At 42.3% G+C, this 24525-nt stretch overlaps 2 protein-coding genes across 5 annotated transcripts in view; one reads left to right on the forward strand and one right to left on the reverse strand.

Annotated features, from left to right (window-relative positions):
* Positions 1–13969, reverse strand: part of ino80 (INO80 complex ATPase subunit) — a 210204-nt gene extending 196235 nt beyond the window's left edge. For 3 of the 4 annotated variants that reach the window (XM_080202971.1, XM_080202972.1, XM_080202970.1), the window contains exon 1: positions 13773–13969. In XM_080202971.1, the coding sequence (XP_080059097.1) occupies positions 13773–13956 (184 nt within the window). In that variant the 5' untranslated portion in view covers positions 13957–13969. The remainder of the gene's footprint in view (positions 1–13772) is intronic. The other variant, XM_080202973.1, reaches the window with a different exon arrangement.
* Positions 13970–14507: 538 nt separating this feature from the next.
* Positions 14508–24525, forward strand: part of exd1 (exonuclease 3'-5' domain containing 1) — a 51826-nt gene continuing 41808 nt past the window's right edge. The window contains exons 1-3 of the mRNA XM_080201907.1: positions 14508–14631; positions 18861–18929; positions 23109–23178. Coding sequence (XP_080058033.1) covers positions 14508–14631; positions 18861–18929; positions 23109–23178 — 263 coding nt within the window. The remainder of the gene's footprint in view (positions 14632–18860; positions 18930–23108; positions 23179–24525) is intronic.

A 24525-nucleotide genomic window follows, 5' to 3' on the forward strand; every position in this document is an offset into this window, starting at 1 on the left:
GATTACTACCTGAATGGCTGTAAATTGGGAGAGGAGAGTATGCAGAGGGGCTTGTGTGTCCTTGTGCACTAGTCACTGAAGATAAGCATGCAGGTGCAGCAGGCAGTAAAGGCAGCAAACAGCATGTTGGCCTTCATTGAAAGAGGTTGAGTACAGGTGCAGGAATGTGTTGTTGCAATTGTACAGGGCCTTGGTGAGGCCACACCTAGAATAGTGTGTGCAGTTCTGGTCTCCTTTTCTGTGGAAGGATGTTCTTGCTCTCGAGGGAGGGCAGCAAAGGTTTACCAGGCTGATTCCAGGTATGGTGGGACTAATGTAAGAAGAGTGATTGACTAGGTTAGGATTGTTTTTGCTGGAGTTCAGAGGAATGTGGTGTGTGTGTGTGTGTGTGTTTGTGTGTGTGTGTGTGTGTAGAAGGAAATCTCAGACTTATAAACTTCTAATAGGACTAGACAGGCTAGATGCAGAGGGGATATTCCTAATGGTGGGAGAGTCCGGAACTGGGGTCACAATCTGAGGATTCAGGGTAGACCATTCAGGATGGACGCGAGGAGACATTTCTTCAGCCAAATAGTGGTAAACCTGTGAAAGTTATTACCACAGGAAGTAGTTGATTTTAAAACAAAAATTCAAAACATTGAATTTATTCAAACGGCATCACTTGCGGCGAACGGGATCAAAGGTTTTGGAGAAAAAGCAGGATTAGACTATTGAGTTGGACAATCAGCCATCATCACGAATGGCAGAACAGACTCAAAGGGCCGAATGGCCTCCTCCTATGTTTCTATACAAGATTCCCCTTGATTTGTGAGGATCTCTTGCTCAATGGTGGAAGTCAAACACCCCACCCAACCACCTCATCAGACACTATCTGCCCCACCTACGACAGAGTGTTGCAGATTCAGTATTCGACTTCGTAGTCACCTCAGAACCCACAACCCCACAGTGGAAAGTCAGTCTTGGTCTCAAGAATAATCCTGGTGAATCTGCAACACAACCTCTTCACAATCATTGTACCTTACAGTTCAACTCCCAAAACTAAACACAATATTCTAGTTGGGTCCGACTGATAAACATTTATCCAATTGCATTTTAAATGTCATCATTGGTGCTTCAATTACCCTTTCGGACAGTGCACCCCAGATCATCAGAACTCTCAAAAAAAAAATCATCTCCTCAAATGGGTCTTTTGCCAATTACCTTAAATCTGACTCTTAAGCTACTGTAGTTTCTCTGTATTTATTTGATCAAAACCATCCAAAGGTGTGTACGTTAGGTGGATTAGCCAAGGTTAAGTGCATGTCGTTACAGGATATTTTGTTGGGGGGAGGAGGAATCTGCTGGGAAAGCTGCTCTTTCCAAAAGTTGGTGCAGACACGATGGGCTGAATGGCCTCACGTACTATCAGGATTGTATGGTTCTATTTATGATATCAACGGCCATTAAAGTCTCCTCTTATGTTCTCCTATAAGCAGAGAAAGTTAAGTTCTTTTAGTCGCTGCATGTTACTGAAGTCTTTCATTCCTAGTACAATTCTCGTAACTCTCTTCTATGTTCCCTTTAAAGACTAAGCCTGACACCATTCCTGAAGTGTGGAGCTCAGAACTGACTATAATACCCCAGTTGAGATCTTCCATATCAATGTCCATTCAATTTTATATTTTGTCCTGTCACCTTGAAAAATTTGTGCATTAGAACCAACCCCCAGGTCAGTTTCTTCACCCCTTAAAAGCTGTACCGTTTAGTTTATATTGCCTCTATTTTTTCTACCAAAATGAATTACTTCATATTTCCTTGCATCAAATTTCATCGACCACGTGACTGCCTTACCACTATCTTAATATGTTTATAAAAGCCTTCACTATCAGCTTTGAAAGCTGTTGTTATTTTTCTCATTTTCTTTTTATACCTATTGTATCCCTTGACTGCTTTTTATGGCCTCTTCTGTCTGCTATATTTCCATTTACCATGCTTTGGTGTAAGCCTCGTCATTGATAACTATCTTTTACCACATTTCTTGATCAGTTGCTTAAATACACGTGCAGCCTTTGAGGTTTACGGGCACTTACTACTGAAATGCTATCCATACCGTTGCTACCTGTAGATTCTATTATCCATAGCTCGTCTTGGGCCCACCTTTTACCTTGCATCCACCAGAAACTTAAAAGTTCATGCAAAGCTCTGCTGCCTGTAACCTAACTCACATTAAGTCCTGTTAAATAAATGGAAGTTATTACTGTGATACATGCCATGTTTAGCGAAGTTTTTGATGCCTGATAGGACAATGGTGAGATACTATTATGCATCATCCTTGCCCGTATGCCGAACTGTGGATTCGAGTCCCATCTCTCAAACTTTCTACTTCAGCAGTGCATAAGTCAAATTCACCTCTTAAGGAAACGATACGAATATCGGTTGCAAGAACAGAACAGTCAGATTGGCAATTGTTACATCACTTCAAGACCTGGACAGGCAGTTTGGCATTGAACACTGATCCCAGAGATTAAGACAAGGGAGTATTGTTTAAATCATTTAATAAACTAAGCAAGACATGGTGCTCCCAGCAATGATTTTCTAGGGGCAGCAAAACATTTCTTCCAAATGCTTATTCGCTCAAAAACATTTTGCATAGTAATGAACATTTAAAAGTAAAAGGAAGAACAGGCTTCAATGAAGACTTTGAGAATTTGAACATTAGTCCACGCTGATAGCAGCCAGGGAGCCTTCATTTAAGCAACACTGTGAACCACCTTCACCCAGCACTATTCAACGTAGAAGTCACAGTGAAAGCACAATCTTGCTTGTCACTGATGCTAACATTCAGTCTTGAGCCTACATGAAGAGCAGGCACACACTTTAATTACACATCAGAAGTCTACTGACAAGGTTTCACAGTTCCAACATAATTTCCCACTACTGCCCAAATTTGCTCTGTGGACTTAAACTTGAACCCCTCAGCTCTGCCCAACTCAAATCTCCCTTATTCCTTCAGAATCAAGTCCCATACGAACATCATCATGATCTGACATGTTCACTCTGCCCGCTTGGCCCAACCATCTTTTAAGCAAACTGTCTCCCATCTGTAGATCAACCCTCATACATCAATAATGGAACGATGGGAGATGCCATGGTGTTGGGGATACCTCACATTCTCCAATACAGTTTTATTTGAAACAGTCTTTACTGCACCAGTTGAAATGCCTCTCAAATATTTTGGTGCCACACATCACAAGTATAAAATCTGTGCAAAACAACCAAATAGGAATCTCACTGCTTGTGACAGCTGTGCAATATTCAAACAAACTTTCACTGAATAGACTAGTAAGCCATATTGCAGAATGTGTATAAGTCAAAGTAGGCTCAGGAAAGACAGAGGTAATAACAGTACGAATTGCACCTTTTAGAAAATGAGAAAAATGCCACAAATGACAGATGGGATTCTACTATGTCTATGTTGGCTTGAGACAGTAAATAGAGGGGCCTTATGGAAAATCTTAGCTAAACTTGGATATCTAATTCAACCATAAATCTGTTATAGAAATTTCACAATAATGACCAGAGTCACTGACTGTTGTGAAAACACTGACCCTTCTGATATAACAAGTAATATGAAGCAGCGGTGCATCATGGCCCCTATGCTCTTCAGTATTTTTTTTGCTGCCACATATTCTGGGGAATTTGTTGGAAATGTTGATGGAATATACATTCAATTCAACAGCTGGCAATCCTTTTAACCCTGATACCTTGGCTATGGATTTCAATTATCAGACATACAGGATCATTGTTTCCAGATTGTGACCTCCTGTCACACTGTGACCATGGCCTTCAACAGATTATTGATCGTTTTTCAAAGCCAGCTGACAACTATGGACTATCAACTTGAGGACAGATACTCCACCAACCACCACCAAATTCTGACTGTATTCCACTACTACAACGATCAATGACACAACCCAAAAAGTTGTAAATAAGTTCACTTGTCTTGGAAGCACAATCTCTAGAAATGTCTGAATTGACAGGGGTGGCAAATAGAATTGTAGGAGCAAGCTCAGCATTTGCCTGTTAATGCAAGGGATTGTGGAGGAAATGAGGTATCAAACTTATAACAGAGCTTGTTGTGATAATACCTACCCTCCCATAAGCCTGTGAGACATTGACTATCTATCTATTCCACACATTCAGGTAGTTGGAGGTTCCATACAAGATGTGTTCAGAACATCATGGGCATCAAATGGAAGGACAGGTGCCCTTTGCTGAGGTACTTCAAAGAGCAGAAATATCTAGAATTGGATCTAAAATTGCTTGCATTTAACATTGAACCTTATGTACTATTTAAATAGATTAGAGGGGATTTAGGGTGCTGAGGAGAGGGAGGTACTCCTTTGCTTTTTCCAACTTTTTCACACTGCAGTGATTGGTTGTTGTTCTTAAACTAAAAGGTCAGTTTGTAGGGCATGAAAATAGAGTTGCTAAAATGAGATTACAGGGTTCACAGAGATGTAGTGGGAGACATTTAAAGGGATATTTATGAATACACAGGTGTATTTCAACGAGCAAGTAAAAATTCCACTGGGTGGATCCTCCACACGGTTAACTAAAATGTTAAAGATAGCATCAAACTGAAAGAAAAGGCATTGCACAAAGATGAGTGATAGGTCAGAAAATTGGACAGAAAACAGCAAAGAATAACCATGCCAAGCAATATGGTGGCACAGTGGTTAGCACTGCTCCCTCAGTGCCAGGGACCCAGGTTTGATTCCTGGCTTGGGTCACTGTTTGTGTGGAATTTGCAGGTTCTCCCAGTAACTGCATGGATTTCCTCTAGGTGCTGCAGTTTCCTCCCACAGTCCAAAGCTGTACAGGTTAGGTGGATTGGCCATGCTAGATTGTCCCCTAGTGTCAAGGGGACAAGGTAGGATAAATGCATGGGGCTATGGGGATAGGGCCTGGGTGGGATTGTGGTCAGCATGGACTCGATGGGCCGAGTAGCCTCCTCCTGCACTGCAGGGATTTCTGACAAAAAGATCAAGGGAAAAATAGCTAGAAATAAAAAGATGAATAGTAAGATTTTTTACAGATATTTAGATAAAAGAGTTAAAGTGTACCTGAAGAATTCACAATGGAAAGTAGAGAGATGGCAGATGAATTAAACAGATACTTTGCATCAGTTTTCACCATCAATAACACCCCAGAAATAACTATGAATCAGGAAGTGGAAGGGAAGGAGGATTTCAGGAAAATTACAATCACCATGGAAAAGTGGCACTGAGCAAATTGTGGAGCTGAGGGCTGACAGATCCCCAGGTCCTGATGTATTTCATGTTTGGGATCTTGAAAGAAGTGAATAGTTAGATAGTTGATGCATTGGTTTTAATTTTCCTAGATTTGCGGAAGTTCCATTAGAATGCAAAATAGCAAATGTAACTCCTTTTTTCAAAAAGTGAGACAGAAAGCTGGATGCTACAGGACAGTTAGCCTAACATCTGACACAGGGAAAATCTTAGAAGCTATTGAAGATTTTACAAAGGGGACTTGGAAAATTCATGGTAAAGTAATCAGACAGGGCCAACATGGTTTTGAGAGCGAGAAATCAATTTATTGGCGTTCTTTGAAGAAGTCACTTATGATTGGATAAAGAGGAACTAGTGGAAATACTGTACTTAGATTTCCAGGAGGCATTTGCTGAAGTGCCACACATAAAAGTTCATGGTGTAGGGGGTAACACTGGCAAAGATAGAAGATTGGCTAGCTAACATGAAGCAGTTGGCATAAATGGCAGGATGCAATAAGTGGTGTGCCACATGGATCAGTGGTGATAGCTCAACTTTTCACAATTTCTATTCATGAGTTAGATGAAGGGACAAAATGTATGGTTTGAGAAATTTGCTAATGAAGATTAGTAGGAAAGTAAGTTGTGAAGAAAACAGAGGCAATAAAGGGGCACAGACAGAATGAGTGGGAAAACATCTGGCAAACAGAATATGTGGCAAAACATGAAATGATGTATTTTGGTAGGAGAAGTAATTTTATCTAAATGGCGAGAGATTGCAGAGCTCTGAGATTCAGGGATCTGGAAATCCTAGTACATGAATCACAAAAGGCAGGTACACCCAGTAATTAGGAAAGCTAATAGAATGTTCGTGAGGGAATTAGTTGCAAAAGTTGGGGTAGCTGAAGAGAAACATTTCCACCCAGAAGGTGGTGTAGGTCTGGAACTTACTGTCTGAAACAAAGAGTATTAGAGGCAGAAAGCTTGGTCACATTTAACAAACATGCAATCCAAGTGTCACCATCTGCGAGGGTTGACCAAGGGCTGGAAAGTTGGATCAAGTCAAATAATTATCTTTCTTTGGCTAGCACAGAGATAGGCCAAATGGCCTGTTAAGGTGTCATAAAATATATTCTGGATTGGTTGCTTAAATGTGCACATCAAGAGTGGTCCAGTATCACTGCTGGCTGAGCAAACCATCGAGGATGTACCTGCCAGATTGGATCTGCAACAGAGATAGGCCAAATGACCTGTTAAGGTGTCATAAAATATGTTCTGGATTGGTTGCTTAAATGTGCACGTCAAGAGTGGTCCACTATCACTGCCGGCTGAGCAAACCATCAAGGATGTACCTGCCAGATTGGATCTGCAACAGGTGATGAGGGAACCAAAGAGGAAGCCTACTAGACCTGGTCCTCAATCTACCTATGCACCTGTCCACGATGGCATAAGTCAGAATGGCCCATAAACCAGACCTATAGATATTAGTTCCTGTAAAGGCAAAGTTCAATCACCACAGTGAGCACATCCACTATCAAGATAAAGGCAAAATACTGCGGGTGCTGTAATCTGAAACAAAAACAGAAAATGTCGGGAAAATCTCAGCAGGTCTGACAGCATCCATGGAGAGAGGATAGACCCAACATTGAGTCTGGGTGACCCTTTGTCAGAGCTGACAGCAAAGAAAATCAGACAAGATTTACACCAAGGTTAGGGGCACTGTAATTGGACAAATGTAGTTCCTTAAGAACCCTCAGACAATTCCTTATCTACACCTCTGTTCTGCCAGTTCACACATCCCAATCACTTAATGAACACTTTCTCAGCCTTCATCTTCACCATTCCCATTTCCTTTGTCCAAATACAGCCCCTCTGCCTGCTCCCCACTATAAATCTTGTCTGATTTTCTTGGCCGTCAGCTCTGATGAAGGATCACCCAGACTCCAAATATTGGCTCTATTCTCTCTCCACAGATGCTATCAGATCTGCTGATACACCCACCATCATGATGTGTGGCACATAAGATTCAGAACAAATCCAGGAGTTTAAAACTGGGCACCGATGAAATACTGTGGGCAGCAATATAAATTATGTTCAGCCACAATTTGTAACCTCTTGGTCTAACATGTCCATTTAATTACTATCAAGCAAGTGGATCAACTTTATTTAGTGCAGTGAAAAATGCAGAGAGCCAATTGGGCCAGTGGGTTGACAAATGGCAGATGGAATTTAATTTAGACAAATGCAAATGTTACGCCGTTGTTTAAGAAGGGTGCCAGGCAAAAGGCAGGGAATTATAGGCCGGTTAGTTTAATGTCTGTGGTAGGTAAAATGTTAGAATCCGTCATTAAAGAGGAAATTGCGAGGCATCTTGAAGGGAATTGCTTGATAGAGCAGACGCAGCACGGTTTCATTAAAGGGAAGTCGTGTCTGACAAATTTACTGGAGTTCTATGAGGATGTGTCTAGGGCGGTGGATAGAGGAGAGCCGGTGGATGTGGTCTTTCTGGATTTTCAGAAGGCGTTTGACAAAGTATCTCATAAGAGGTTATTGCAGAAGGTCAGGGGACTTGGAGTTGGGGGTAGGGTGTTAGCGTGGATAGAGGATTGGTTGTCAAATAGGAGGCAGAGAGTGGGGGTCAACGGGTGCTATTCGGATTGGCGGATGGTGACTAATGGAGTGCCCCAGGGGTCGGTGCTGGGGCCTCAGCTTTTTACCATTTATATAGATGATCTGGAGGAGGGAACCGAGTGTAGGGTGTCGAAATTTGCGGATGACACCAAGATTGGGGGAACGGCAAATTGTGTGGAGAGTCTGCAGAAGGATCTAGATAGGCTGGGCGAATGGGCCAGGAAATGGCAAATGGAATTTAATGTTGGCAAGTGTGAGGTGGTCCACTTTGGAAGGAAGAATGGTAGGAAGGACTATTACTTACGTGGCGAAAAACTGCAGCAGGCGACGGTGCAGAGGGACTTCGGGGTCCTTGTGCATGAGTCGCAAAAACCCAGCTTGCAGGTGCAGCAGGTGGTCAGGAAGGCGAATGGGATGCTGGCCTTCATAGCGAAGGGGATTGAATATAAAAGTAGGGAGGTCTTGCTGCAGCTGTATAGGGCATTGGTGAGGCCGCAGCTGGAGTACTGTGTGCAGTTTTGGGCGCCGCACCTGCGCAAAGATATTTTGGCCTTGGAGGGAGTGCAGAGGAGGTTTACTAGGCTGATACCGGAGTTGAGGGGGTTGAGCTATGAGGAGAGGCTGAATGAACTAGGCTTGTACTCGTTGGAGTTTAGAAGAATGAGGGGAGATCTCATTGAGACGTATAAGATGATGAATGGGATGGATAGGATAGAGGTGGAGAGACTCTTCCCGCTCAAAAAAGACAGTAGGACTAGGGGGCACAGCCTCAAGATAAAGGGGGGGCGTTTTAGAACGGAGTTGAGGAGGAACTTCTTCACTCAAAGGGTGGTGAATCTCTGGAATTCTCTACCCGTTGAAGTGGTGGAGGCTGCCTCGCTAAATATTTTCAAGAAGCGGGTTGATGGGTTTTTGATAAGAGAGGGGATTAAGGGTTATGGGGAGAGGGCCGGAAAGTGGAACTGAGCCACGACAGATCAGCCATGATCTTATTGAATGGCGGGGCAGGCTCGAAGGGCCAGATGGCCTACTCCTGCTCCTATTTCTTATGTTGTTATGTTCAAAGCAATGCATTTTGGTAGATTGAACCAGGGCAGGACTTACTCAATTAATGGTAGAGCACTGGGGAGAGTTACAGAACAAAGATCTAGGGATACATATTCATAGCTCCTTGAAAGTGGAGTCACAGGTGGACAAAGTGGGGAAAACGACATTCAGCATGCTTGGTTTCATTGGTCAGAACATTGAATACAGGAGTTGGGATGTCTTATTGAAGTTGTACATGACATTGTTAAGGCCACACTTGGAATAAATACTGTGTGCAGTTCTGGTCACCCTATTATAGAAAGGATATTATTAAACTAGAAAGAGCGTAGAAAAGATTTATTAGGATGCTACCGGGACTTGATGGATTGAGTTATAAGAGAGGCTGAATAGACTGAGGCTTTTTTCTCTGGAGCGTAGGAGGCTGAGGGGTGATCTTATAGAGGTCTAGAAAATAATGAGGGGCATAGGCAAGGTAGATAGTCAATATCTTTTCCCAAAGGCAGAGGAGTCTAAAACTAGAGGACATAGATTTAAGGTAAGAGGGGAGAGATACAGAAATATTCAGAGAGGCAGTTTTTTTCCCCCCACACAGAGGGTGGTGAGTGTCTGGAACAAGCTGCCAGAGATAGTAGTAGAGGCAGGTACAATTTTATCTTTTAAAAAGCATTTAGATAGTTACATGGACACAAGTGTGTATAGAGGGACATGGGCCAAATGCGGGCAATTGGGATTAAATTACAGGATTTAAAAAAAAAAGGTGGTGTGAACAAGTTGGGCCAAAGGGCCTGTTTTCATGCTGTAAACCTCTATGACTCTATGCCAAGAGCAGTACTGAGCAAACCAAAATGTGGTGTCAACCTGGCTAAAGTATTGAAGCTACAACATATTATTTCTGTGCCTAACAGCAGAAAAAGCATGGAGAGATAAGAGATCTCTCAACTAACAGATCAGACTTAAGCTCTGTAGTCTTGGCACATCTAGTCATGAATCGCATTGGACAATGAAAAACCTAAAAGGAGCTCAGAGCTCCACAAATATCACCATTCTCAAAGAAGGAGCATTCTAGCACACAAGTGCAAAGGAAAAGGCTGATGGCACTCTATACTGATAATGTCAGAGATCCTGACAATGTCCCAGTAATAGTACTTGAGGCTTGTGCTCCAGAATTAGCCATGCAGTGTTGTAGCCAAGCTACAACACTGACATCTATCCGAAAATATGGAAAGTTTCCTAAGTATGTCCTGCCCACAAAACGCAAGATAAATTCAAATATTGTCCATATCTGATTGATCATAGCAATAACCTACTCACTAATACTCAGTTTTGGGGTTCTGCCAATACCACTCAGTTCTTGAGTTCTTACAGCCTTAGCCAAAGCATGGGCAAAAAGAGCTGAATCCCAGATGTAAAGTGTGAATGAATGCCCTTGTCATAAAAGAGCACTAGCAAAATGGAAAACAATGAGAATCGGGGGAAGGCTCTCCAATGAGTCATATCCAGCACAAATGAAAACGGTTTGGCTGTCAATCATCCCAATCCTTGGATGTTGCTGCAAGAGTTTCTCAGGCTAGTGTGGAGGCCCAACCATTGTCAGCAGCTTCAGTGATCTTCCTCCATTAGAAGTGGGGAAGTCTGCTGATGATTGCATAACGTTGACCATCATTCTAAACTCTTCAGACACTAAAACAGTCTGTGTCCATATGCAGTAAGCCCTGGATAACATTCAGGGTCACATTGATAAGCAGCTAGTGACATTCACACACACAATAGTGCCTGAAATGCCACCTCCAAGAGAGAATCTAACCCTTAACATTCGATGGCATTACCATCACTAAATTGCCATTATCACCATCGATGAGACAATGACTTGGACCAGCCATATCTGAGCAGGTTAGAGGCTGGGAATTGAGGCGCATAACTCACCTCCCAACTTCCCAAAGCCTGTCAACCTGGCTGGACGAGTGCAATGCCAACAACACACAAGAAACTGATCACGCAGGACAAAATAGTCCACGTAATTGCCACCACAGCCATGCAATGCAGTGGTAACAGTGTGCATCTACAAGATGTACAAGCAGGAACTCATTCAATAACATCTCCAAAACCTGCAATCTCTACCACCTGGAAGAACACCACCAACTGCATATTTTCTCCAAGGCGTGCATGAATCTGAATTTTACTGCTGTTCTTTCAGTCATTGGATCATAACCTGGAATTCTCTTCCTAACAACACTGTCAGCACACCTACATGACTACATGAACTGCAGCGGTTGAAGGTGATGGCTCAACACCATCTTCACAAGAGCAATTAGCAATGGGTAACAAATGCTAGCCTTGCTAGCAACACCCACAGAAAATGTAAAAATCTTTGATTCTATGCATCTTCAAAACCCTGCTCATAGTTCACTTTTTGGGTAAATATTCAATAAATAGCCAGGTTTGATTCTTTTTTATTAAACCAAAATGAGATATGACAAAGCAATATTTGCAGATCTAACCAAAATGCCCTCATACTCAAGGCCTCAGTTCCCCACTGTAAACTTTGAAGTTTACATTGGACCATTTCCTCAGAAGTAAATGTTTCACAATTGCACCAAGCGACTGGATAAAACATGCACTAACAAATTTAGATGAAAAGTTTGGATTATAAAGGTTGTGTTATATGAACAGGAGAGGTCATTCGGTTATTGTAGAATCCCGACTGTGCAAGAGGTCAACATTTGGCCCATCAAATCTGCATCAATTCTCTAAAAGTGCATTCACCATCCCCAATCCCTGTAACCACACATATTTATCCCACTAATCCTCCTATCCTGCCCATTCTTGAACACCGAGGGGCAATTTAGCAGAGCCAATCCTAACCCGCACATCTTTGGACTGTGGGTGGAAATTGGACGACCCAGAGGAAACTCATGCCTATGCAAGCAGAACTTGCAAACACAGACACAGCCATCCAAAGCTAGAATCAAACTCAGGTCCCTGGAACATAAAGCAACAGTACTAACCACTGTGCTACCTGATAGTTTATGGAACTTGGCTACAGAATGATTTACTAAGTTTACACCTCCACAAACGCATGGTGGGCAGGTTCCTATGACCTACAAACATCAAACACCCACAGGGAATAAATTATACCCTGTAGTTTATTTCTACATAATGCCAGATCCAGGATAGGTAAATAAGGTGTTTGAGAAACCATATGATATTCTCCTCTATCCGTTAAGACAGAGAATACAAGGGCAGGCAGGCAATGCTGGAACCATGTTAGGCCACAGAACAGGAAGGATGCAATTGCACTAGACAGAACGCAGCAGATTTAAAAGATTATTGCCAGGACTGGAAAATTTGGGCAAGGAAAGACAGGACAGGTTTGACTATTTTCCTTGAAGCAAAGGAGGCTGAGTGGAGAGTTAATGGAAATCCATATAAAACCTTTTCTCAGGGTTGCTGACCCAAAACCCTACAGGGGTCTGGTCACAGATGGCCCAGCTTTGAGGTGGTTTCACTCATTTTTAGGTCTTGGTGCTCGTTACTGAATACGCCTTACAAGAGGAGCATGTGGATCTTGGATAAAGACAGGATCAAGTCTGACTGTTAGCACCAAAAGACAACTAGAAGGAAACAAGTAGAACTGCAATACTGATATGATTCAGGTTCTTTAAGACAGCAAAAATACTGGGGACACATAGGACAAATATCTCTGATCGCATTTGTAATCCAGAGGTCAAGTTGATTCAATATTCATTTCATGAGGAGCAGGATAACCAGCATGTACATCTTGTTGACTGAACTGATTAGCTGTGTCTCCAAATCTTAAAAAAAATTACCTTTTACCAAAATAAAAGTCATAAACAAACTCATTTGCTTGAACTGAAAAACCCATTCTATTTATTTATGTTCAACAAAATAATTGATAAGACAGCATCCAGTTTCTGAAGGCAACTTTTAGACTACTAAATTCTCTAATCTATTTCAACATTTGTGGATTCGATTATTTTCAGGCACTCCTTGTGGTTGATCACAAAAAATATATTGCACTCAACAAATAATTCATGTAGTTTTAATTGGTTTTATCCCACTATTAACGAAAGTGAACTTGATTTGGGTGGGGGGGGGGGGAGGAGAGACAATCTAAACTGGCACGTGAAAATTACTTTATTCCTCAAATCCAAAATTCTGGCTGTCAGAGTACCAGACTGTAATCCGAGATAAAACACCTTGCACGTGGATTTCAGTATCATTTTGTTAACAGACGGATTGTACTTTTTAAAAGTCATGACTTAAAGTAAAAAAAATTCAGCCCCCTCATCAAGAATATACCTCCCAATTCCACCCCCACCACTCCGGTTTGCAAAGTGAACAGGCCAAGGAAGTAGAAAGGAAAAAAGTTGAAGGCGGGTTAGTGGCCGGCAATCTGAAATAATCATACCAGGCAATTTAGAGTATGAGGGCAGAGGGAATTGAAGTTTGAGAGGCCAACTAGGCCCGAGAAGGAAGAGGCAGACACTGCGCGGAGGGAGGGATAGGCGCTCGGGGGGGGGGGGGGTGCCTGGCCCTTTAAGCGGCCCCGATACTCCCGCACTATGAAGCGGGGCCGGGGGACGAAGGGAGCCCGGAGACGCTGGGTGCGAGAAGCGAGAAGACTCGAGTGGAGAGGAGAACACGGGCAGGCCTAGCCTGGAGTTTCCACCTTCCATCCGCCCGATCCGCCACACACACGGAGGGGGAAAAATATCTCTCAAGACATCGGGCCATTTCCCATTAAAATAAGCAGCACAAACGCCCGTCCACCTCCTCCTCCCCCCCAACACACTCACTCACTTACACTCACTGCCGCTTACCTCGGCTCGCCCCTGCTTCTGCCTCGCCGCGCCGCTCCTCTCCCCGAGCCAAGATGGCGCTTGCTTTGGAGAGGCAGAGGTTGCGATGTCTGACAGAGGGAGCGGGGCGGCCGGTTTCGCAGCCGCTCTGCCTGAGTCCCTCCGAGCGCCGCCGCCGCCGACCGCCATTGCGGCTCTACCCCCGGCCCCCCCAGGCCGAAGTAGCCGAGCCCCGACTAGCTTCCACCCTAGAGCCCAGCCCAGAACGGAGACCCCCCGCCGCCCCTGGGCCCTCCACAGCATGCCACTGTGAGGAATGTCGGGCCCCTCTTTCTTGGAGATCGGTCATTTCGAGCGAACTCGTCCGAGAAAGGCATGCATTCGATAGGAAGGCAAGACGGGCCATCGATCGACTCGACCATCAACTTTCATGCCTGGCTCGACGGAAAATGCCGAAGTGTGTATGACGCCACTCGGCCGGCCCTGGAATCAGCCAATCAAACCCCTGCTTTTGGTTCCTCGTGCGGCTCCGGGAAAGGAGGGGCGGGCTGCCAAGGGGGCGGGGCTTGGCTCATCTCGCGATATCTTCACTCCAACGGTTGGCCAATTTCGAAAAGAAGGCGGAACGGGCTCCTGTCAATCACTAGGCTATAGGACGCAGGCGCAGAACTAGCTGCACGTGCTGGCTGGCGGGTAGTTGGGCTGTTAGGAATTGGGTGTAGGCGCTTTACAGAGGGATGATGGATTCAGCTTTGTTAGGTGAGCTCCTTACCCAGAGGGTTAAAGTCACCTTAGCGTGCGGCACTTATTCAGGATGTCTCCGACATGTGGATACCGCTACCAAGGCCGTCGTGTTGGACCAAGGTGAGACCAGTGCGTGGAAGGAGGAGGAGATTAAGAAGAGGGTGAGCTGGGCCTTTTAGGGAGCTGAGAGACAAATTCGCTCTTCATCTATTAGGCTCCAGCGTCAGTTAGTCAGTTGTTTCAGTCAAAAGGTTTACATCCCGTTCCCAAGGCTTGAGCCCACAAATCAAGGTTTCATTTCAGTGCAGCGCTGAGGATGTGTTGAATTATTACACGTACAGCCTTGTGGATGGGGTGTTAAACTGAGGGCTGAAAGATTTGATGGCACTACTTTGAAAAAGACCAGGGGAATTATGCCTGATGTCCTGGCAAATAACTATCCTTCAACCAAGTTCATTAAAGCAGATTATCTGACCATATATCACATTGCTATCTGTGGGAATGTGTACAATTCAGCCGTTCCGTTATGACCGTTGTTATCCTTGTGGAGATCAATAACATGAAAGAACTGAACTTTCCAAACACTTACAGAAATTTGATGGGCAAGATTTCATTTTTTTAAAAAACTTATTCTGTAACCATCAAAGCAAAATCAATCTAAATTAAACTAGCATTAACAGGCAAACTCTATTCAATAGAAATTGTAACTTGTACTTAAAATAACAAAGATGGGTCTTACAGATGTCTCGGGTTATACACTCAGCAAATGTAGTGTTAATCTCAGCCTCAATGTCCTTTAAAACTCTGTCTACATCTCAAAATTTCAGTTTGTCGTCTTCTGGAATTTTGCTTGATCCCCAGCTAAAAAGTGAAACCTTATTAGGCACAAGTAAGTTTTACATTAACATTGCAATGAAGTTACTGTGAAATTCCCCTATTCGCCACACTTGGGCACCTGTTTGGGTCGATGCACCTAACCAGCACACCTTTCAGACTGTGGAGGGAAACCAGAGCACCTGGAGGAAACCCACGCAGATACAAGGAGAACATGCAAACTCCACACAGTGACCCAAGTTGGGAATTGAACCTAGTGCTGTGAGATAGCAATGCTAACCACTATGCTGCCCATCAACAACAATATAACCTAAGTTCCATGAGTACAAACTTAACCAAATTGACTTACTGTTACAGAAACTACTCAATTCTGACAAGGGTCTTGATGATGTGGTTCCACCAACATCTTCAAGTAATCAAAGCAGCTGCAGCATAGAAATGGCTGCAGAAATTGTGTATTTGCCATATCCTAGCTCCTGGAACCAGCCTGCATCATCTTTGGCCTGCCTGTGCTGCGCTACTTGTCAACTAAGGTCAGAGAACACGGTGTCTTCCAGTGGTTTTAACCAATTTCATTTTCCCCAGAGCCCTTAAAGGTTTTCTTTCTGTTTTTAATTCTCCGTGAAAGCTGAAAGTTCAGTTCTTTTTCAGTTCCTTTTTAGGTAGAATCTGACTCGAGGAAAAATCTAAATTTTGAAACCATGGATTCCGTTACATATTAACTTCATTTCAATAGTACTTTATTATTTCTGAAGTGCTTTGGTAAGTCTTGAGGACATGAAAAATGCTATAAAAATACAAATCTCTTTCTCTTTAGTCTAATTTTGCTTTCCAAGATCTTTAGTATTCTAGTTTCTCAAAAAAGTATCCGATTCCTTTTAAAACAGTAAACTGAACTCCTTTTCTTTGATTTTTGACAGTGCATTTTTTTAATTGTTTGGTTCTGCAGACTGGTTCATTCAGTGTTGATTATTTTAGAAATTGCTTTGGGCATTTTTTTAAGCCAATAATCCTGATTTTGCTTTGTGTTTTCTACCTCTTCAGTTCTGACGTGCCATTGTTTTACTTTTAAATTGGGGGACAAAATCTGTAATAACAAAACTGAGCATGGATGATAAATAGGCAATGTGCTCCAGATAGAAGGCTTGACGTAACTATTTAACAGCCTATCAGTCGGATCACAAAAAATTGAACTTGAGATACTGTCTGCCATCAAACTCATGTTTAGCAATATTACATGGCAGCCACATCAGTTCAAAAGAACATGCAATTGTAAATAAAAAAGTGGGATTGGCGGGAATATATTTTGGAACTTAGAACACTTAACTAGGAATTACGGAGGAGCAGAAATATCTAGGGCCCAGGCCATGTACCAAAAACATTAAATCTAGTGGACAAGACCAGAAGATGTAGGAGCAGATGTTCAAATCTGCTTTGCCATTCAATGAGATCATCTGATAATCTTCAACTCCATTTTTCCCGCCTTATCTCCATAACCCTCGGTTCCGCTATTCATTAAAAACCTATCTCAGCCTTGAATGTACTTAATGACCCAGACCGCTGTGGTAAAGAATTCCACAGAATCTAACCTCTGAAAAGAAATTCCTCCACATCTGTTTTAAATGAGTGACACCCTACTCTGAGACTATGTCCTCTGGTCTTGGATTCTCCCACAAGGGGAAACAACCTCGCAGCATCTATCTTGTCAAGGTCCTCTACGAATCCCATATGTCTCAAATCTCCTCTCATACTTCTAATCTCCAATCTATCCCAATAAGAAAATTCCTCCATACCCAGGATCAACCTAGTGAACCTTCTCTGTACTGCCTTCAGTACCTGTATTTCCTTAGGTAAGGGGGCTATAATTGTTCACAATATTCCAGGTGTGGTCTAACCAGTCAGTGCCTTGTATAATTTTAGCAAGACTTTTCTATGTTTATATTCCATTCCCTTGAAAATGAAGGCTAAAATTCCATTTGCCTTCCCTGTTACTTGCATGCTAGCTTTTTGTGATTAATAGAACCATAGAAAATTACAGCTCAAATAGGCCTTTTGGCCCTTGTCTGTGCTGAACCATTTTTTGTCTAGTCCCACTGACCTGCACTTGAACCATATCCCTCCACACCCTTCTCATCCATATACCTGTCCAAGTTTTTCTTAAATGTTAAAAGTGACCCTGCATTTACCACTTTATCCGGCAGCTCATTCCACACTCCCACCACTCTCAAGGTGAAGAAGCCCCTCCTAATATTCCCTTTAAACTTGTCTTCTTTCACCCTTAACCAATGCCCTCTGGTTTTTTTTCTCCCCTAGCCTCAGTGGAAAAAGCCTGCTTGAATTCACTCTATCTATACTCAATTGCCTCCTGAACTGTAGGAAGTCTGAGACTTTACCTGTCTATACATATCCCTCTAGATTTTTGTCATGCTTTCCCATCTATTTATATCATCCGTGAACTTGGTAATAATGCATTCACTTCCTCATTAATATCTATTGTAAATAATTGTGTCCCCAGCATTGATTTCTGTGGCACTCCACTAGTTACAGGTTGCCTTCTCTTATCCAAACTTTGTCTTATGACTAGTGCACAAAAATCAAGTCTAATATTAACCTTTACCTCAAGTGGGCTGGAATGCAACAAGTTAAAAATTACACTAGAATTGTATGAAGGTGTGCTTAGACCCCTATCTGGGATGCTGCATTTATTTCTGGACACTCCAACTCAGGAATAATATATTGGCTTTGAAGGGTTAAATTTTAAAGACGAGTTGCATAGACTAGGCTTGAACGTGGGGCAGCATGGTGCACAGTGGTTAGCACTGCTGCCTCACAGCGCTAAGGACCCGGGTTCGATTCCCAGGTTGGGTTACTGTCTGTGCAGAGTCTGCACATTCTCCCCGTGTCTGCATGGATTTCCTCCAGGTGCTCCAACTTCCTCCCACAGTCCAAAGAAGTGTGGGTTAGGTGGACTGGCTATGCTAAATTGTCCCTTAGTGTCACGGGGACTAGCTACGGTAAATGCAAGGGATTATGGGGATAGGGCCTAGGTGAGATGGTGGTCGGTGCAGTCCTAATGGGTCAAATGGCCTCCTTCTGCACTGTAGGGATTCTATGATTTTCTATGATAGAAGAACAATAGGTGATCTAGTTGAGTGTTTTAAGACGATTGAAGTGGAGCAAAATTTGCTGTGGTGGGAGAATCAAGATCAAGAGCATAAACGTTAACATTAGATTTCGGCAATGCAGTAGGGATGTCAAAAGCTTATCTGAAAACGTGGTATTGAAAATCTGAGCACTTGCCTCAAGCCAATGATAGCATTAAAATGTCACATTCCATTTGATAGATTTTTGTTAGCCGTCGTATTAATTGTTAAAAAACAAGGAGGGTAAATGGAATTAGATGTAGATAAGTCACGATCTAATGGAATGGCAGATCATGCTTGAGGAACAAAATGGCCTCTTCCTGTTCTTGTGTTCTGAACTGGTCAATTTCTAATTTTTTTTTGTTTCTGCAGTTGAAGATTTGGAAAATAACCGGAAGCTGCCTGGCATCAAAATGTTTTTTGGCTATGAGATCAAAAATTGTAAGCATTTTCACTAATACCTTCTCTTTGAACAATATTATAAAATATTTTAGTAATCCAATTCACCATCTTCCCAGAAAAGAGATGAATTATTTTTCCTAAAGGGTACAGACAGAGAAGGTCCACTTGCCCATCAGTCTGAGAGCAACCTAGCCAGATTGATTGGCCCTTTGGGTTGTAGAGTGACAAGAGAAAGCAGCTTACAAATGCCTCAATACATAAATATGCACTAGCTTGTCCTGTCCCTATTTCTAAACTCGCTAGATGCTTGAGGTTGGTGAAAGGTTTGCATGTAATAAACTTATTAATTGTGAGCTCAGATTGAGATTGACAGTGTAGGTGAGGGAGCCCTTGAATGTTGATACCATTCCTAATCATAGGTCTGCAATGAAAAATTTGAGAAACTGATTGGAAAATAGGTGTCGTTGGTTCTCTAATTTTTTTTTAAATTCAGTTTTCCCTCATTAAGCCTTTGTAGATTTGTGCAGGGTTCAGTATGCAGAAGGTGCCTACAGAAATCCAACCTCAACAATGTTTATGCCCTTCTGCCTTCCCTTTTTGTTCTTAGCCATAAGAATTTTTGAGATGGTACATTTTGTGGAGTTTCCCTACAGCGGTTCACTGCTTGCTAAAACGATGAGCCTTGGTCCACTGTTGTTCCTGTATTAAAAAAAAATTAGATACACAAGTGAGTCAGTAATCTAGCCTCCCAATTTGTTCCTCTTGCCCCTTCCCATTTTTGGTGATCCACTGATCAGTGCATCTAAAGTCAGGAATCCAGTATGCGAAGGATCAGTTGAATGATTAGTTGACATTGGCCGCCCCTCGATTCAAGTATGATGTCTGCTTGGGGTTGGTGTTTTTGCCGTGATTCTTCATGTGACTGAATGGATTGATTCATGACCGCAGGTCTCTAAGCACATGAGGCAGGACATCCCACAAGGTAGTGGGATCCAGAGTTCAGGATTTGTTGCTTTTTCTTTCCTTCTCTGCTACTGCTCTGCCTCATCATTTAAGGCATTTGGATTCGAAACGTAATGCAGTTTGGTTGTTGCATCTTGAGCAGTTGGAAGTTCCTTCCAACAATTAATGTGAATGCTACTGTAAGAAAGCTTCAAAGTTTCTTTGAAACACTTCCTTTGTCCCCTCATGAAACACTAGCAGTTTGAGAGTTGAGAAAACAAGACTTGACCATGGAGATGCTTTTAAGCTATCTGGACACATTGTCTGTATTTAATCCTGCAGGAATTTTGCCTGAATGCTTTTGAAGTAGGCTTCAAGATGGATACTAGTATTTGTTCCATTGAATCTAGAGGATGCGGCAGTGGTATCTTTAGTGCTCTTATATGGCTGATACACGGTCCACATCTCATAGTAAAGGATGTGATGATGACAACTGCTCTGAACAGAAGGACTTTTGTTGGCCTGTGGAGGTTTTGTTGTCAGACACTCGATGCTAAAGTTTAGAAGGCTGATCTGGTTTTGGATCTGCTTGTCATGGAAAGTGCTAAACATATTTCAGAGCCATCGTATGTGGGGTGTGGAGTATTTAGATTGACCAGGTTTGGTCACACCCCAACCTCGTCCTTACAATCCCACATATTCTATAATGGTTAATCCACCTAACCCATGCATCCCTGGACATTAAGGGGCAATTAAGCATTACCAATCCACCTAACCTACACTTCTTTGGTCTGGGAGGAAACCCAGGCAGACACGGGAAGAATGTGCAAACTCTGCCCAGACTGTCACGCAAGAACAGAATCAAATCCAGGTCCCTGGTGTTACGAGACAGCAGTGTTAACCATTGTGCCACTGTGCTGCCCAAATTAATTGAATTTAAATTCCATCAGCTGCTGTTGTGGGATCTGAACCTAGACCACCCATTCTGTGCCTCCGGATTACTAGTCGTGTAACGTTACCTCTTTCCACTCATTAAGTTGCAACACTTTATATTGCTAAATTCCTACAGTGATAATTGGAACAACTATTAAAATAAATTTTAAAACATTTAAGAAATACACCAACTCATTGTACTCAACTCCTACATGCTGCCAATCCTCTTTGCCAACCCTTTGGTTCACCATATATACTGATGCCTGACACTTCCTCTCACCAAACTCCCACTCCCAGCCTCTACTGTTCGCTTCCTCCTTCTCCTGAACCCTTACTGTGAGTGAGAGATCTGGAGATGAGCCTCAAGACAAACTTCAACTTGTAGGAGATAAGCTGCAAGATGAAAAGTCAGCAGCATTCAGGAGAATCAGAGAGCAGGTTGTATGTAGAGGCAGGGGTGCAGTGAGCAGGATCAGCAGCAACTGAAAGAGGCAGTGAGCAAAATCAGCAGGCTCTGGGAGATTGGGGAGTGGAAAAGACCATGAACCAGAAGGGTGGCAGTGACTGAGATAGTCAGGATGTAGGAAAGGCTTGCAGCTGGAGAGGCCACTGACTGGAGGGTCAACAAAAGGCAGGGTCAGTGAGTGGGAGAAGTTGCTCTGGTATAGTGTTGATCAGACCTGGCATGGAAAACATTTTAAAAACAAATTCCCAATTCTGAAAGCATTAATTGTCAACAGACCAATGCTAAATGGGGAGGGGGGGTGCAGTTTAAAACAGGGACTTGCTGTTTGGGGCATTACAAGTCTTGACTGTTTGAAAACAGTATTGTGTTTGACTTGGTATCAATGTCAGCGATATAATAAATAAATAAACTCTTAAAAAGTGGGTGATGCACTCCCTTGGGTTGTGATCTCACATGCACGTTCTTTGACGTATGGGTTGCCATTGACAGCCCTAGGGCCAATTTGTATTTTCTGTCCCCTAGTATTTTCATCAGGGTTGAGCAGGTTTTGGAAGGCTTCTGAAATCCTGCCTTGTTTGACAATTTGTGAAACTTGGGGGAAGCCCGTTGATGAGTTGGGAACACTGACAGCTAAATGCTAAATGATTTGACAGTTTCAAATGTCATTTTTAGATCCTGTCTTATAAGCTAGATGTGTTTTACTGCAGTGATTGATTGTAGGGCTCTGTCCTGCAAAGGTAAGTTGACCATTTCATTGACCATCATTGTGCAAGTGTTGAGATGCATTAAAGTCCTTTTCCCATTGGGGGAAGTACTATTATGCATTCAAATCTAAAGAAAACGGAGCTTATGACTCGGGTGTCATGATCTAAAAAATGTAAATGTCCACTTTGCTTTAAATCTGAACAAAAAGGCTCTGAAGCTTTCACTTTGAGAAATAAAAACCACTTGACTAACAGGTGTAATTTAGAGAAAAACAAGGGCCATCTGTTTTTGCAGCCGCAGTAGACTTCATTATTTGTAAAGATTTGTTTTGACAGCTGAACCTATTATGAATGTTGAGCTGTGTTTCAGAAGCATTACCATCACATCAAAATTAGGTGTGTTCAGAGTTTGACAATTTTAAGAGGTTGTAAATCAATTATCTGCTTTTGCAGTGGTTATTTAATACAGGTTTCTATTTTCTTACTATGGAATGAACATTGGACAAGTTGGGTTGAAGGGCCTGTTTCCATGCTGTAAACCTCTAACTCTATGACTCCATTATGACCTTCACTTGCCCCCACCCTCCCCTGCATCAGCTCAACCCCTACCGATATAGCAGCAGAAAAAGTTGACCCTGTATAATATCTATATGTTTGACAGTTTCAAACTAAGTGAGAAGTTTTCAATAATTGTAATTAAAATTATTAAATGGAAATTTAATGTATTGGCCCCTTGTTAGAGTTGATGTCAGAGATCTGAAGTTCCCTCAACAATTGTGCATGTTGTTCACATGATACTCTTAGGTGGAGTTTCTTGGCAATCTGTTTGACTGTGGGAAACTACAGTCAAGCTTGAAGTTGTTTTCATCCTACGTCCATCCACACATGGGTATCTGTTGTCTAATTAAGACCAGGCTGCTTTGTTAAGGCTCTGCAATCAGTTGCATCCATCCCTGCTGCTATGTGAGCTGAGATTAGCTAATTTGATAGAGGGTTAGAACCTGAGAACTTCCTAGTTTATATGGTTCAGCTATTAATTGGAAGTGTCTATTGCACTTTTAAGAATTTAATGTCCTAACTTATTTCATTTGCTTTGAGGCTAATGACAATTGCATGCATATAATGTACACTAGATTCCACTTCTTGCTCATGTGTATCCTGTGTTTGTTTCAGTGGAGATCCTTGATGCCTTATCGACTAGCTTGTCCAATGGATCAGCAAATAAGACAACAAATGTCAACAAGTAAGTGGCAGGCTGTTCACAATGCACATGTTTTCTCATTTTAACTCTAGCTGCCTGCAAATGTACTATCGCTGTTATATTGCTTTTTGTGATGCATTGTGTTGACTGAAAACCTTAAGCTTCACAGGTCAACTCCAATCCATAATAGTCTGAGCATCATTATGTAGCTTGTGTTCCCGCAGTTGTTTCAGATACCCACTGCTAATAGAAAATTATACCCTGGGCCAGTTGTAGCAAATTTAGGGAGATAAAAACATATTTCCCACCCTACAAATGTTCTTCAGCCTCTTTCAGAATTATTCCTACTAATGTGTGATACTGAGATTCTTTTCCATTTTCTACTTTTTGGTGCTTAATTTTTGTTTTGATGGTTCTTGCTCACTACAAGTGAGATTGCTCCAACTCCTTTTGCATTCATTCAACAGGCTGGAGGAACTCTCAGCATCAGCTGGGTTTCAATTCTGTTCACACCAGAAAAAAATTGATGTAATAAACTGTACTGTCCAACAAGCCCCTATGTTTTGATTCTGATATTTGCGTCTTCGTAGACTGTGGCAACGTTCTGAGACTGAACAGGACAGTTCATAACCTAAGTGTCATATTTGACCGCAAAATAAGATTCCAAAAGACATTTGCACTTTCACAGAGACTGCATATTTCCACCTCTGTAACATTGCCTAACTCCATTGCTACCGCAGCTCATCTGTTACTGAAACCTTTGCTCATGGCTTTGTTACCTAGTAACTTGGTTATTCAGATATGCTTCTGGACAGTCTCGCATGTTCAATCCTACATAAACGAAGGACCATCCATTACTCTTGCTGTTCTTGACCTTATCCACACCAAGTCCCACGCACCTATCACTTCCATACTGAGAGGTTCCCAGATAAGCAAGGTTTGGACTTTAAATTTGCATTCTTATCTTCCAGTCTCTCCTGGCCTCGTTCTGCCCCACAATCCTCATGTCTGTGCTCCTCCAATTCTGATCTCTTGAGCATTCTCAATTTTAATCACTCTATCCAACTTCAGTTGCCAAGATCGTAAACTTTGGAATTCCTTCCCTAAATCCACTAATCCTGTCTTGTTCTTAAAAATGCTCCTTAAAACCTACCACTTTGATGAAGTTTTCATCTAATCTAATAATTCTTTTTCCAGTTCAGTGACAAATTTGTTTTACAATATTTCTGCAGAGAGCACTTGGATATTTTCCTACATTAAAGGCACCATATGAATACATGTTGTTGTTGACTAAATTATTAGGACATTGCATAAACTTGGTTTGTAATGTTTTGAGTTTAGATTGAAAAGTGATCTTAGCTAGGTGTTTAAAATGTTAAAAGAATGTGA

This window comes from Carcharhinus amblyrhynchos, chromosome 14, assembly GCF_965287045.1.
Source record: "Carcharhinus amblyrhynchos chromosome 14, sCarAmb.v2.hapA, whole genome shotgun sequence".
In the NCBI taxonomy this organism is placed as follows: domain Eukaryota; kingdom Metazoa; phylum Chordata; class Chondrichthyes; order Carcharhiniformes; family Carcharhinidae; genus Carcharhinus; species Carcharhinus amblyrhynchos.